General features: G+C 38.2%; 1 protein-coding gene across 3 annotated transcripts; it reads left to right on the top strand.

The window, feature by feature from the left end:
- Nucleotides 1–202: 202 nt before the first annotated feature.
- LOC114194130 (glutamate synthase [NADH], amyloplastic) lies at nt 203–12,266 on the top strand. 3 transcript variants are annotated; one of them, XM_028084198.1, is made up of 22 exons: nt 203–932; nt 1,022–1,141; nt 2,466–2,570; nt 2,816–2,968; nt 3,168–3,268; nt 3,372–3,468; nt 3,927–4,036; nt 4,272–4,375; nt 4,458–4,637; nt 4,732–5,075; nt 5,160–5,230; nt 5,320–5,789; nt 5,879–6,748; nt 6,961–7,115; nt 7,364–7,525; nt 7,625–9,229; nt 9,432–9,638; nt 9,749–10,017; nt 10,231–10,536; nt 10,622–10,889; nt 11,082–11,339; nt 11,578–12,266. In XM_028084198.1, exons 1-22 carry the CDS (start codon nt 585–587, stop codon nt 11,863–11,865), a joined length of 6,591 nt encoding a protein of 2,196 aa, XP_027939999.1. In that variant the 5' UTR covers nt 203–584; the 3' UTR covers nt 11,866–12,266. The 3 variants fall into 3 exon arrangements, with proteins under 3 accessions (XP_027939999.1, XP_027940001.1, XP_027940000.1); XM_028084200.1 differs by lacking the exons at nt 203–932; nt 1,022–1,141; nt 2,466–2,570; nt 2,816–2,968; nt 3,168–3,268 and adding an exon at nt 3,530–3,590 and having other exon boundaries at nt 3,388–3,446; XM_028084199.1 differs by lacking the exons at nt 203–932; nt 1,022–1,141; nt 2,466–2,570; nt 2,816–2,968; nt 3,168–3,268 and having other exon boundaries at nt 3,408–3,672.
- The last annotated feature ends 962 nt before the right edge of the window (nt 12,267–13,228 follow it).

Here is a 13,228-nt window from a genome sequence, read left to right as displayed (position 1 = left end):
AGCGGCTTTAGCATGCCACATAGAACAGCTCGCACGTGGCGTCACTGTGAATCCTAAGCTGTCGACAAAGAAAACAGAACAGTGATGAGGTCGAAGTTGGTAATTATACAAACAACACCATCCAGCACAACAAGAACAACTAGTGGTCCCTACACTCCCTCTTCCTACCACCTCTTCTTCTTCCTTATATATCCACCTTCCCCTCTTCTCGCAACAACACTCCTCACACCACGCGCCCTCTGCCATCTCTCTCTGTTTTACTCCCTCTCTTATCTTCTTTCTTCCTCAGTTTCGGTATTCTGTCCCCATCATACCAGACACCCCTTTAACATCTCAATTCTTGGTTACCACCTCCTCACAACCCGGATCTTCAACCAGTAATTCCAGATCTGTTTCTCTTAATGTGAAAAATACCTCAAATCCAATATATACAATCTTCTGTATTTCTCTATTCAGGCACATGTAACAGAATCTGGACGCTCAAATAAGACTTCTCGCAAGCTAATTCAATTAAAATTTTCGCAAAAAAAGAAGCACAAGCGTTGCATCTTGTTATTGCTTTATTTTTAATTTTTCGGTGAACAATGTCTAACGCTTTGTCCTTCACTATCCCCGCTCTAAACAACCCTCAAATAAACGTTTTCAACAGCCCTAACAAAGCAGCGCGTCTGCGTCTGAGAAGCAGGGTTGCTCGGTGCTCTGCCTCAACCGTAGAGAAGAAAAGACTGTTCGGCACACAGGTGCGGTCGAGCGGGTTGGACCGGATCCAGTTGCTGCAATCAAGGCGGTTGCCAAAATGGAGGGTGGCGGTCCGGTCAGCATTCTCCGCCGTGCCGGAAAAGCCACTGGGGCTGTATGATCCAGCTATGGACAAAGACTCGTGCGGGGTGGGGTTCGTGGCGGAGTTGTCGGGAGAGTGTAACCGCAGAACGGTATGTCTTGGTTTGGTTTTAGATTTGGATGTAAAAGGATGTTTAAGATTAATTGGGTGCGATTATTTGGGTGCGCATGTGCACTGCAGGTAACTGACGCGCTTGAAATGTTGGTGAGGATGACGCACAGAGGTGCTTGCGGATGCGAAGCCAACACTGGAGATGGTGCTGGAATTCTTGTTGCTCTGCCTCATGTCTTTTACCAGGAGGCACGTTTTTTGTTTGCACTTTTTAATTTTACAAATATCTACCTCTATGTTTTGTTTGCATATTTTTTAATTTTACAAATATCTCCAATGATATTTTTAAGACCACATAGATATCGGAATTCATAATATTACGCTGATAAAAACATAAAACTTGATTATATATATATATATATATATATATATATATATATATATATTCTAGCTTTTTTTAACATTAATATTATTTTAATTCACAAAATGAACATGATATTTCCATTTATTGTTCTATTCTAATAAAACTAGTAAAACAAATATTGATGAACTATTACTTCGAAGTTAGTATGTGATCCTTCAAGCCTTTATAAATGTAGTTGATTTATAAAGTGTCTATTTTTATTTATAACAACTTTTTATAACATAAAATTGACAATTGACATTTTGAAAAAATAATAAAATTTCTGTCATCCCCGTCACACTTAAAAATAAATTAATAACTCACGAGTTTTTTGAACAGAATTGTCGTGTTTATCTTCAAAATGTATTCCTTAACTGTTATTTGTTCAAAACATCTTTCCGCTGCAGTTTATCTGGAAACAAATATGTCCTCTTGAATAAATATAGAGAAATATCAGAATAGACATTGTTTACTATTCTTTTGATATGTATGTTTTTAGATGAGACATTGATTTTTATATGTATGCTTCACTCAAATTTCTAGCTATTTTATCATGCCCCAACTATATGTTTGTGTTTGTTCATTGGGATTTTTCATTGAAAATATTTTTATGATTTTTATTTTGTTATTTTTCTAGAAGTACTCACGATGTTAGTTTCGGTTGATGATGATGATTTGTTTTACTAAAAGCTGCTTGATTTATTTGAGATTTTTTATCTTTCAATTCACAATTCAATGTCGCTAGAGTAGTATTTATTTCTATGGATACCGATTCCATAATAAGCAGTAAATATGGATGCTTACTTTTTCTTATATTTGTTTCATTTTTTTTAATCATTGTTATTCTTTGTTGATTTGTACGATATTCTTATTCAAAATTATATTATTATTATTATTATGATGGGAAACAACATATTTTTCATCTCGATTAATAGAATTATTTTTATACTAAAGAGCTTTGCATTTGCTTTTTTTTCCTTTTTCCCAAGGGGCTTTTAATTTTTATATAGTTATTAGGTGGTAGGTAAGTAGTAAATAGTATTTATTGCATTAAGATAAGTTCTGATTGGCTCATTCTTAGTCTGTACCCTTTTAGTTGATGAAAAAAAATATTTGATTTATTGGTACTTAGCACCAGTTATCTTAAGTAATAGGTTTGTCTTGTTGCAGGTTGTGGATTTTGAGCTTCCTCCCCAAGGAAAATATGCAGTCGGCATGTTTTTCTTGCCAAGGTCTGAAAATCGAAGGGAGGAAAGCAAAAGAATATTTACCAAGGTAAATCTAATTCCGAAGTTTTTGTTTTTGATATTTAATTTGAATTGATTTGATGAACAACAATAATAGCTTTTGAGTGCTGTACTTTTTTTTATGATACTTTTTAAACTATTTTTATCTTGCTGAACTTGTCTTCCACTAGCTAAAATTATCTTTTAATATTTTTAACCTTTTGTGATTACTGTAATTATTGTTTTATATTTTACTGACAATTGATAGTGACTATGCCGTGCTTCTGGTTTAAGGTTGCTGAATCTCTGGGGCACACTGTTCTTGGTTGGCGGTCTGTACCCACTGATAACACAGAATTGGGCAAATCGGCTCTACAGACGGAACCAGTGATTGAACAGGTGTTTCTGACGCCAAGTGCTCAATCAAATGTTGATTTGGAAAGACAGGTACATTTTCTACATGTGACATTGGTGGAAAGACATTTGTGTTAAAATATTTAAGTGAACAAAGGTGAAGTTTTCTTCAGATATAAAATCCTGCTGAGAGTTGAATTTTTGCTTAACAACTTTAGGTTCAGCTCATATTTTTGTCGCTGTATGATTAACTCTTAAGTGATAGAACTTAATAGATACTTTGTTTTTGCAGATGTACATATTAAGGAAGCTCAGCATGGCAGCTATTACATCTGCACTAAACCTCCAAAATGACGGCATTACTGATTTCTATATCTGTTCACTTTCATCAAGGTGGGATGTCTAGAGTGGATCTCATTTTCTCGTGTAAATTATGTTTGCTGCAAAAGTTATGCAGTCAATGTGAAATTCATGATGGTTATTCAATTTTGTACAGGACTGTTGTTTACAAGGGTCAGCTAACACCAGCTCAGTTGAGGGATTATTACTTTGCTGATCTTGGCAATGAAAGGTTTACGAGCTACATGGCCCTGGTAAATATATTAACCATTAGCCTATTTTCTTTCTCCACTAACTTCATACTCCAACAAACAGCATGGGAACAACCAGTAACTGAAGAGATGCAAGGTTGGGGAATGACTTCTGAGGCATTGAGGTTTGAATGATCTCTTAAGTTCTTCCGCTTCCTTGAATACTGTTTGAGTTTGGATGCTGGATTGGATGCAATGGTTGAGTTGGTAAGAAAGTTCATTATCAAGATAAATCATGTTTGCAGAAATTTCTGCTGATGCTTTCTGTGGGTAGTTGATCTGGAGGACAATTTCTTCAAAGTGGTGGAGTGAAAAACCATTTTTGGTGAAAGTGAATGGGATATTTAGGATTTCTAGAATTTCTACTGGCACTTAATATATGCGTTCACCTGGAATAAACAGCACTTTTTCATTTGACTTTCTACACTGTTTTATATTCTGTTTGGTGTGCATAACTGCAGATACATTCACGGTTTTCTACAAATACTTTTCCTAGCTGGGATCGTGCTCAACCTATGCGTGTATTAGGACACAATGGCGAAATCAACACACTCAGAGGCAATGTTAACTGGTATGCCTTCAGTAATTAAATGGTCTATCAGCACATTATGATGAAATGATGAATGGTAAATAGTGTCTGTTAATTACATGATTGTATCTTCATTCCTCCGCAAAAGATGGAACTGTGTCAGTTGAGTGCGCGTCAAGCTTGGTGCTAGATGATTATGGGTGCTCATAAAAGCATTGTAAATTTTGTGGGGTGTACTAATTGCATTTTAATAGATCTAGTATTGCTTATTTCTTAGGATGAAGGCACGTGAGGGTTTACTAAAATGCAAGGAGCTTGGTTTATCAGAGAATGAATTAAAGAAGCTTTTGCCCATTGTGGATGCAAATTCATCAGATTCAGGTGAAATCGTGTCTAAAGATTATATCAGCACCCAAGACTATAGTCCTATACTGAATCCTAATTGGTAGTTTTTATATTGCAGGAGCTTTTGATGGTGTGCTCGAGTTTTTGCTTCATTCAGGAAAAAGTCTCCCTGAAGCTGTTATGATGATGATTCCTGAAGCATGGCAAAATGACAAGAACATGGATTCTCAGCGTAAAGCATTTTATGAATACTTCTCAGCTCTCATGGAGCCATGGGATGGGCCAGCTCTTATATCATGTAAATTTTGCTGGGGCTGCAGTTCTACACATATTATTGTCCTGTTCATATTGGTTTTGTGATTTGGCACTAATCTAATCTAATTTCTCTACAGTTACCGATGGTCACTATCTTGGAGCTACATTGGATAGGAATGGACTGCGACCAGGCCGTTTCTATGTCACTCATAGTGGACGAGTTATAATGGCAAGTGAAGTTGGGGTTGTTGACATTCCACCGGAAGATATATGTAGGAAAGGAAGACTAAATCCTGGCATGATGCTTCTGGTTGATTTTGAGAAGCATGCAGTTGTAAATGATGATGCCTTAAAAGAGCAGTACTCATTGGCAAGACCTTATGAGGATTGGCTCAAAAATCAGAAAATTGAACTCAAAGACATTGTTGATTCTGTTCCTGAATCTGGAAGAGTACCACCACCGATAGCAGGAGTTGCTCCAGTAAGTATAGCATAAATATTGATGTGAACAACTCACAAATTTTTCGTAGACAAGTCTAATTGTTGCATCTTCAATGAACTGCAGCCATCCAATGATGACGTAGATATGGTAAATATGGGCATCCATGGCTTACTGGCTCCATTGAAAGCTTTTGGGTATGCAACATCCAATATTAATATTTGTTCAATTCTATCAGCAGTTTTTGTGAAGAAAATGATTTTTATATGCCGCTTTATACATGCAGATATTCAGTTGAATCATTGGAAATGCTGTTACTTCCTATGGCCAAGGATGGTGTAGAAGCCCTTGGGTCAATGGGAAATGATACACCACTAGCTGTCATGTCTAATAGAGAGAAACTTAGTTTTGAATATTTCAAGCAAATGTTTGCTCAAGTGACAAACCCTCCTATTGATCCTATCAGAGAGAAAATAGTCACTTCTATGCGATGTATGGTTGGTCCAGAAGGCGATCTGACTGAAATCACGGAGCAGCAATGTCACCGCCTTTCCCTCAAAGGTCCCCTTTTATCCACTGAAGAAATGGAAGCCATTAAAAAAATGAACTATAGGGGATGGAACAGCAAAGTTATAGACATAACGTACTCAAAGGAACGTGGTAAGAGAGGCTTGGAGGAAGCCTTGGACAGGATATGTGCAGAAGCACATGATGCAATTAAAGAAGGCTATACCACACTTGTGCTGTCTGATAGAGGTATTACACACATGGAGACCTTTTATTGCTTAAAGTTACTTCTTAAGGGTGTACGTTAATCTAATTTACATCTGTGATTGAATCTGTAGCCTTCTCAAGGAAACGTGTTGCCGTGAGCTCCCTTCTAGCTGTTGGTGCTGTCCATCAACATCTAGTTAAAACACTTGAGCGCACTAGAGTTGCCTTAATAGTTGAATCTGCTGAGCCACGTGAAGTGCACCATTTCTGTACACTTGTTGGTTTTGGTGCTGATGCTATATGCCCATATTTGGCTATAGAGGCAATTTGGCGACTGCAGGTTGATGGAAAGATCCCACCTAAAGCAAATGGTGAATTCCACTCAAAAGAAGAGTTGGTCAAGAAGTATTTCAAAGCAAGCAACTATGGAATGATGAAGGTTCTTGCCAAGATGGGAATATCAACTTTGGCATCATACAAAGGTGCTCAGATTTTTGAAGCTCTGGGTCTTTCATCTGAAGTGATTGAGAAGTGCTTTGCTGGGACTCCAAGTCGAGTCGAGGGTGCAACATTCGAGGCACTTGCTCGTGATGCTTTGCAACTGCATGAGTTGGCTTTTCCTTCCCGTGTTTTCTCTCCTGGAAGTGCAGAAGCTGTAGCGTTACCAAATCCTGGTGATTATCACTGGAGAAAGGGTGGTGAAGTTCATCTGAATGATCCTGTTGCTATAGCAAAGCTTCAAGAGGCTGCCAGAACTAACAGTGCAGATGCATATAAACAGTATGCCAAGTTCATTCATGAATTGAACAAGGCTTGCAATTTGCGGGGTCTTCTGAAATTTAAAGAGACAGCTGTTAAAATTCCTATTGATGAAGTGGAGCCAGCTAGCGAAATAGTAAAACGGTTCTGCACTGGGGCCATGAGTTATGGTTCAATATCATTGGAGGCACACACAGCATTAGCAATGGCTATGAATAAAATTGGCGGGAAATCCAACACAGGTTTGTTAAACGTTTTGGAAGAATATCCAAGCAGTTTTTTCTGAACTGTTACATATATTTGCATAGCATGTTTTCCAGCATCGTTTTTTCTCAAAAATATCCAGAATATCCCGAGTTACTCACCACTTGAGTTTCTATTTGTATTAGATGATGATTAAGCTTATCAATTTATGAGATTATCTGATGATTGGTTTCTTGCATATTTGTTATAGGTGAGGGAGGGGAGCAACCATCTCGTATGGAGCCTCTTCCTGATGGCACAAGGAATCCCAAAAGGAGTGCCATTAAGCAAGTGGCTAGTGGGAGATTTGGAGTCTCAAGTTACTACCTTACAAATGCTGATGAACTACAGATAAAAATGGCCCAGGTAACTGTCAAAATTAGTCTATTAAATTGAGGTTATTGTCCTCTTTCTTAAGTATCAAGAGATTTCATTGACTGGTCTCCAGACCCTGCATTACTTTTGGTGTTAAATTTCTATTGTTCATGAATTTATATTCATGGCAGATGATGCTATGATTTCAAGCCACCTCTGGGTGCTATTTTAGGTATATATACCTCTGTAGTTTTTCACATAACAGAGTGGTATTGTCTTAACATAATTGTCATCTCTAGGGAGCAAAACCTGGGGAGGGAGGTGAACTTCCTGGCCACAAGGTTATAGGAGACATTGCTGTTACTAGGAATTCAACTGCCGGGGTAGGACTTATCAGTCCACCTCCCCATCATGATATTTATTCAATTGAAGACCTTGCCCAATTAATTCATGATCTGAAGGTATTTTCATCTGAGGATTCTATTTCTCAATCAGTGATTTAATTTAATATTCCTTAAATAGACGTTAATCCTGTTTAATTCCGTTTTGTTAATTTGTAGAATGCCAATCCAACTGCTCGGATTAGTGTGAAGTTGGTATCTGAAGCTGGAGTGGGAATTATTGCAAGTGGAGTTGTTAAAGGCCATGCCGACCATGTGTTGATCTCAGGTCATGATGGAGGTACTGGGGCATCCAGATGGACTGGCATAAAGAATGCTGGGCTTCCTTGGGAACTTGGCCTGGCTGAGACCCACCAGACTTTGGTTGCTAATGATCTTCGTGGTCGTACAGTCCTCCAAACTGATGGCCAACTGAAAACAGGGAGAGATGTGGCCATAGCTACGCTGCTTGGTGCAGAAGAGTTTGGCTTCAGTACTGCTCCGCTCATTACTCTTGGATGCATCATGATGCGGAAGTGCCACAAGAACACTTGTCCAGTTGGCATTGCCACTCAAGATCCCGTGCTCAGAGAAAAGTTTGCTGGAGAACCCGAGCATGTTATCAACTTCTTTTTTATGGTGGCAGAAGAAATGAGAGAAATTATGTCCCAGCTTGGGTTTAGGACAGTTAATGAGATGGTTGGTCGATCTGATATGCTTGAGGTTGATAAGGAAGTCATTAAGAGCAACGAGAAACTAGAGAACATTGATCTCTCTCTATTGCTTAGACCTGCAGCTGAATTGCGCCCAGAAGCTGCTCAGTATTGTGTGCAAAAACAGGATCATGGTTTGGACAATGCCTTGGATAACAAGCTCATAAGTCTGTCTAATGCTGCTTTGGAAAAGGGTCTCCCTGTATACATTGAGACTCCAATCTATAATGTAAACCGTGCAGTGGGAACCATGCTGAGCCATGAGGTGACTAAACGGTACCACCTTGCTGGTCTTCCAAACGACACCATTCATATCAGATTTACCGGCAGTGCAGGCCAGAGCTTTGGTGCATTCCTCTGTCCTGGTATCACTTTGGAACTTGAAGGTGATAGTAATGACTACGTTGGTAAAGGATTATCCGGTGGCAAGATTGTTGTGTATCCTCCTAAAGGAAGTAATTTTGACCCTAAGGAGAACATTGTGATTGGTAATGTGGCTCTCTATGGAGCCACTCGAGGAGAAGCTTACTTCAATGGGATGGCAGCAGAAAGATTTTGCGTCCGTAATTCTGGGGCTAAGGCTGTTGTGGAAGGTGTTGGTGATCACGGGTGTGAGTACATGACTGGCGGAACTGTTGTTGTGCTTGGGGAAACTGGTAGAAATTTTGCTGCAGGTATGAGTGGCGGGATTGCTTATGTTCTTGATTTGAATGGAAAGTTCCAATCTCGATGCAACTTGGAACTAGTAGATCTGGACAAGGTTGAAGAGGAAGAGGACATTTATACTCTTAGAATGTTGATACAGCAGCATCAGCGTCACACAAATAGTCTGCTTGCCAAAGAAGTGCTTGATGATTTTGAGAATCTTCTTCCTAAATTTATCAAGGTATTCCCTCGGGAATATAAACGTGCTCTAGCTAGTGTGAAGTCTGAGGAAGCCTCCAAAGATGCAGTGGTGCATGCAGCAAAAGATGCAGAGGAGCAAGATGATGAAGCACAAGCCGTAGAGAAGGATGCTTTTGAAGAACTAAAGAAACTGGCAGCTGCATCTTTGAATGAGAAACAGAGTCAGGTTAGTTTACTTTTACCATCAACTTTTTTTTTATAATATTTGTACATTTGCTGTTCTATTTCATAAGAAAAGCACGATCTTTTTTAAAAACAAAAACCTGTTAGATTGGGTTTCACTCTACAAATTTATAATATAATATTCATTTTTAATGTAAATAAGTTTTGCACAGTCTATCCGTGTTGATGTGTTTGAATATCTTCAGGCTGAGGCACCCAAGAGGCCAAGTCGAGTCAGTGATGCCATTAAGCATAGAGGTTTTGTTGCATATGAGCGCGAGGGTGTTCAGTATAGGGATCCTAATGTTCGCATGACAGATTGGAAGGAAGTGATGGAGGAGACAAAGCCTGGTCCCCTGTTGAAAACACAGTCAGCCCGTTGCATGGACTGTGGTACCCCTTTCTGTCATCAGGTGTGCATTTCCACTTCCAAGTTTTCATTTTTAGTTTACAACTTAGATATTCTCTTAAAAGGGTTTTCTGGACCTGCATTTAAACTGAAGATATTTGCATAATATTTCAGGAAAATTCTGGATGCCCTCTTGGAAATAAAATACCAGAGTTTAATGAGCTAGTATACCAAAATAGGTGGAAGGAAGCATTAGAGAGGCTTCTTGAAACAAATAACTTTCCAGAGTTTACTGGTCGGGTGTGCCCAGCTCCTTGTGAAGGTTCTTGTGTCCTTGGTATTATTGAGAATCCCGTGTCTATTAAAAGCATTGAATGTGCCATCATAGATAAGGCTTTTGAGGAGGGTTGGATGGTGCCACGACCTCCGGTCAAGAGAACTGGGTAAGCTGTTTTTCTTCTTAGCATCTCTATACTTTTATTCTGTTGTTCCTTTTCATCAAATATGTATAACCCACCAAGTTGATGTTTAGTAATTTTCTGGTTTTAAAATGTTCAACTCTGCTACCATAATTAGCATAGTTTAACTGGAACATTCTATAAGTTTTTGAAATTGACTACTGTTACCACTAAGTAATAATATCTTTCATGATACAGGAAAAGAGTAGCCATCGTTGGAAGTGGACCAGCTGGTTTGGCAGCTGCTGATCAGCTAAATAAAATGGGTCATACGGTAACAGTGTATGAAAGAGCTGATAGGATTGGAGGGCTTATGATGTATGGGGTCCCCAACATGAAATCTGACAAAGTAGATGTAGTTCAACGACGAGTGAATCTTATGACCGAGGAGGGAGTAGACTTTGTGGTGAATGCTAATGTTGGAAATGACCCTTTATACTCTCTTGATCGGCTTCGGGAGGAAAATGATGCCATTGTCTTGGCTGTAGGATCTACAAAACCAAGGTGAAGCAGAGACATGAAGTCCTTATTACCCATTTGATTTATTTCAATTTCTTTAGGTGGGTGTGTACTGAGTCTTTTCATGTAGGGATCTTCCTGTACCTGGGCGGGAGCTGTCAGGAGTTCATTTTGCCATGGAGTTTCTCCATGCAAATACTAAAAGCTTGCTTGATAGTAATCTCGAAGATGGTAACTACATTTCAGCCAAGGACAAGAAGGTCGTGGTCATTGGTGGAGGTGACACTGGCACAGATTGCATAGGAACGTCCATTCGTCATGGTTGTAGCAGCATTGTAAATCTTGAACTCCTTCCTCAGCCCCCACCAACTAGGGCTCCTGGCAACCCGTGGCCTCAGGTTAGATTTGGATTGTTAGTTTTAAAATTCTGTCATGTATCTTCTTAGTATTATTAGACAACCAGAAATTGGACTCTCGTAATTACTAGTAATGGCTAAATAGTTGCCAACATAGTTTTGTTCATATTAACTACTGTTATTGACTTGAGTCTTTGAGCTAAATAGTGCCAACATAATATTTTTGGAATGCAGTGGCCTCGCATATTCCGAGTAGATTACGGCCACCAAGAGGCTGCAGCCAAATTTGGCAAAGATCCAAGATCATACGAGGTTCTGACTAAAAGGTTTGTCGGGGATGAAAACGGAGTTTTGAAAGGACTTGAAGTGATTCGCGTTTGCTGGGAAAAGGATGAAACAGGCAAGTTTCAGTTTAAGGAAATTGAGGGTTCGGAAGAGATTATTGAAGCTGACCTAGTTTTACTAGCCATGGGTTTCCTTGGTCCCGAGCCTGTAAGTATCCATCAAAATAACTTTATTTTATTTCATAAAAAGCTACTAACTGAAAATGGCAAGTTTATGTAGAAGTTAAGGGACATAAGATGTCTCTGTAACAGTTATAAATGTTTATGTGCAACATGAAAAAACATCATAGGTGTTTTGCTCTGACTTTTATCATGTTCTAGCGAAGTCCAGACATAGTAGTGATGTTTTTCTAAGTGATGATATGCTTTGCTTTTGTTTTTGGCAGACAATTGCAGAGAAGTTGGGTGTGGATAGAGACAACAGGTCAAACTTCAAGGCTGATTATGGGCGGTTCTCAACTAACGTGAAAGGGGTGTTTGCAGCCGGGGATTGTCGGCGGGGTCAGTCCCTGGTGGTGTGGGCCATTTCGGAGGGACGACAAGCTGCGGCACAGGTAGACAATTACCTTGTGAAAGAAGATGAAGAGCACAAGAATCAGGATGGGCATGTCAAGAGGCAGCAGGGCTTCAACAAGAAGCAGCAGGGCAGCAGCAAACACACTGTCATGACTTAGGTGGTTCCTCTAATTTTTCATCATCATGAAGTTTCCAAAGAATTGCACAGAATAAAGTAAAAGTGTTCTAAGGTTCTTCAACCTGAGATTCATTGGTTTACTTAGGTATTCTTGATTGGCAGTTGCTACCTCCAAAGGGGCGAAATAAGGAGAAATAAAAGATAAATTTAGTGTGTAGGGAAAGCTAGAAGGACGTCTTCTTGGTGTTGGAGGGTCTTTGGTTATTGCAGATTCGAGTGTTCAGTTGTTCATAGTTGGTTTGTTATTTTATTATTCGGGCTTTATTGTTGGGAAGTTTAGCTATATTAGTTGGCAATGGTGACTATTATATGTAATGAAATGTACAGTTTGATAATTATTATTTAGATGCAACATTCTCTCAATTTTAAACATCTTTCTAAGCTTTTTCTTAAAGTTATTTTTAAACTTTAAAATTTAAATATTGTCATCATTATCTTATCTATATAAGTTATAAAATTGAGGGGCACAAATGATAAATTGCACGTGTCACACCTAAAATAACAAAATAAATAAATCTATAATTATAACAATCAAGGAAGTACAAAATCTAAATTTTGTCACCAACTCAAAGGAAAAATCAAATGCATCCGTGGCTTTTTCAAATGTAAACAGGTGGTTGCATAAATCTTTTTTATGCATGGCTCCTTGTAATTTGGATGTGTTTCAAATCTCTTACAGGCCTATCTTTATCTTAGGTGTCACGCTATGCATCACGGTTTTCAACTCTTTTCTTTATGCTTATAGGGTTTAGCCTCTACTCTGCAGATTTTTATTGTGCGTTCTATCTTTATATTTTTATGTTGCCGCTGTATGCTATTTGTTATATATCTATATATATATATATATATATATATATATATATATATTTTTTTTTTTTTTTTTCTCACTCTTCTCTGCGCTTCCGGATTTTGAATACTTTTTTTTATCACCTATAGTGCCTTATTTTGAGGTTATTTAGTGTTTCATTTTTATCTTCCTTTATGTGATTGTAGTTTTCGATAATATTTCGCTACATATATGTGAAAATATATATGAAAATCTTATGATACATGCATTAGTAATGTTTTTCTTTTGCAGGTTGTTGACGGTAAGATGTTGGTTCATCTGGATGAAATAGGTGAAATTTCCAAGTCATTTTTTTTTTTAGTTTGAAACGTGAATCCTCAATGAACGATTATGGTGTCTTTTTTACTTAATTTGGACTAAATTCATAAAAAAACTATATTCAGAAGGTTATACATCAATGTCTCTTTGTTCTAATAAAAAAGTTTATTACAAATTTGTTTATTCTTCTGTTTCACTTAGGTTTCTTTGCTTTTATGATTTACTACTAATTTTGTAT

Source organism: Vigna unguiculata, chromosome 8 (assembly GCF_004118075.2).
Source record: "Vigna unguiculata cultivar IT97K-499-35 chromosome 8, ASM411807v1, whole genome shotgun sequence".
In the NCBI taxonomy this organism is placed as follows: Eukaryota; Viridiplantae; Streptophyta; class Magnoliopsida; order Fabales; family Fabaceae; genus Vigna; species Vigna unguiculata.
The sequence above is the reverse complement of the archived record's forward strand: the minus strand, read 5'-3'. Positions and strand labels throughout refer to the sequence as shown.

What these genes read in the sequence shown, in the direction of transcription:
- LOC114194130 (XM_028084198.1), top strand. Translation starts at nt 585, where the DNA reads ATGTCTAACGCTTTGTCCTTCACTATCCCCGCTCTAAACAACCCTCAA. An exon ending in AATTAATTCATGATCTGAAG is followed by an intron (nt 7,526 to 7,624) that starts GTATTTTCATCT and finishes GTTAATTTGTAG; the next exon opens with AATGCCAATCCAACTGCTCG. An exon ending in TGAATGAGAAACAGAGTCAG is followed by an intron (nt 9,230 to 9,431) that starts GTTAGTTTACTT and finishes GAATATCTTCAG; the next exon opens with GCTGAGGCACCCAAGAGGCC.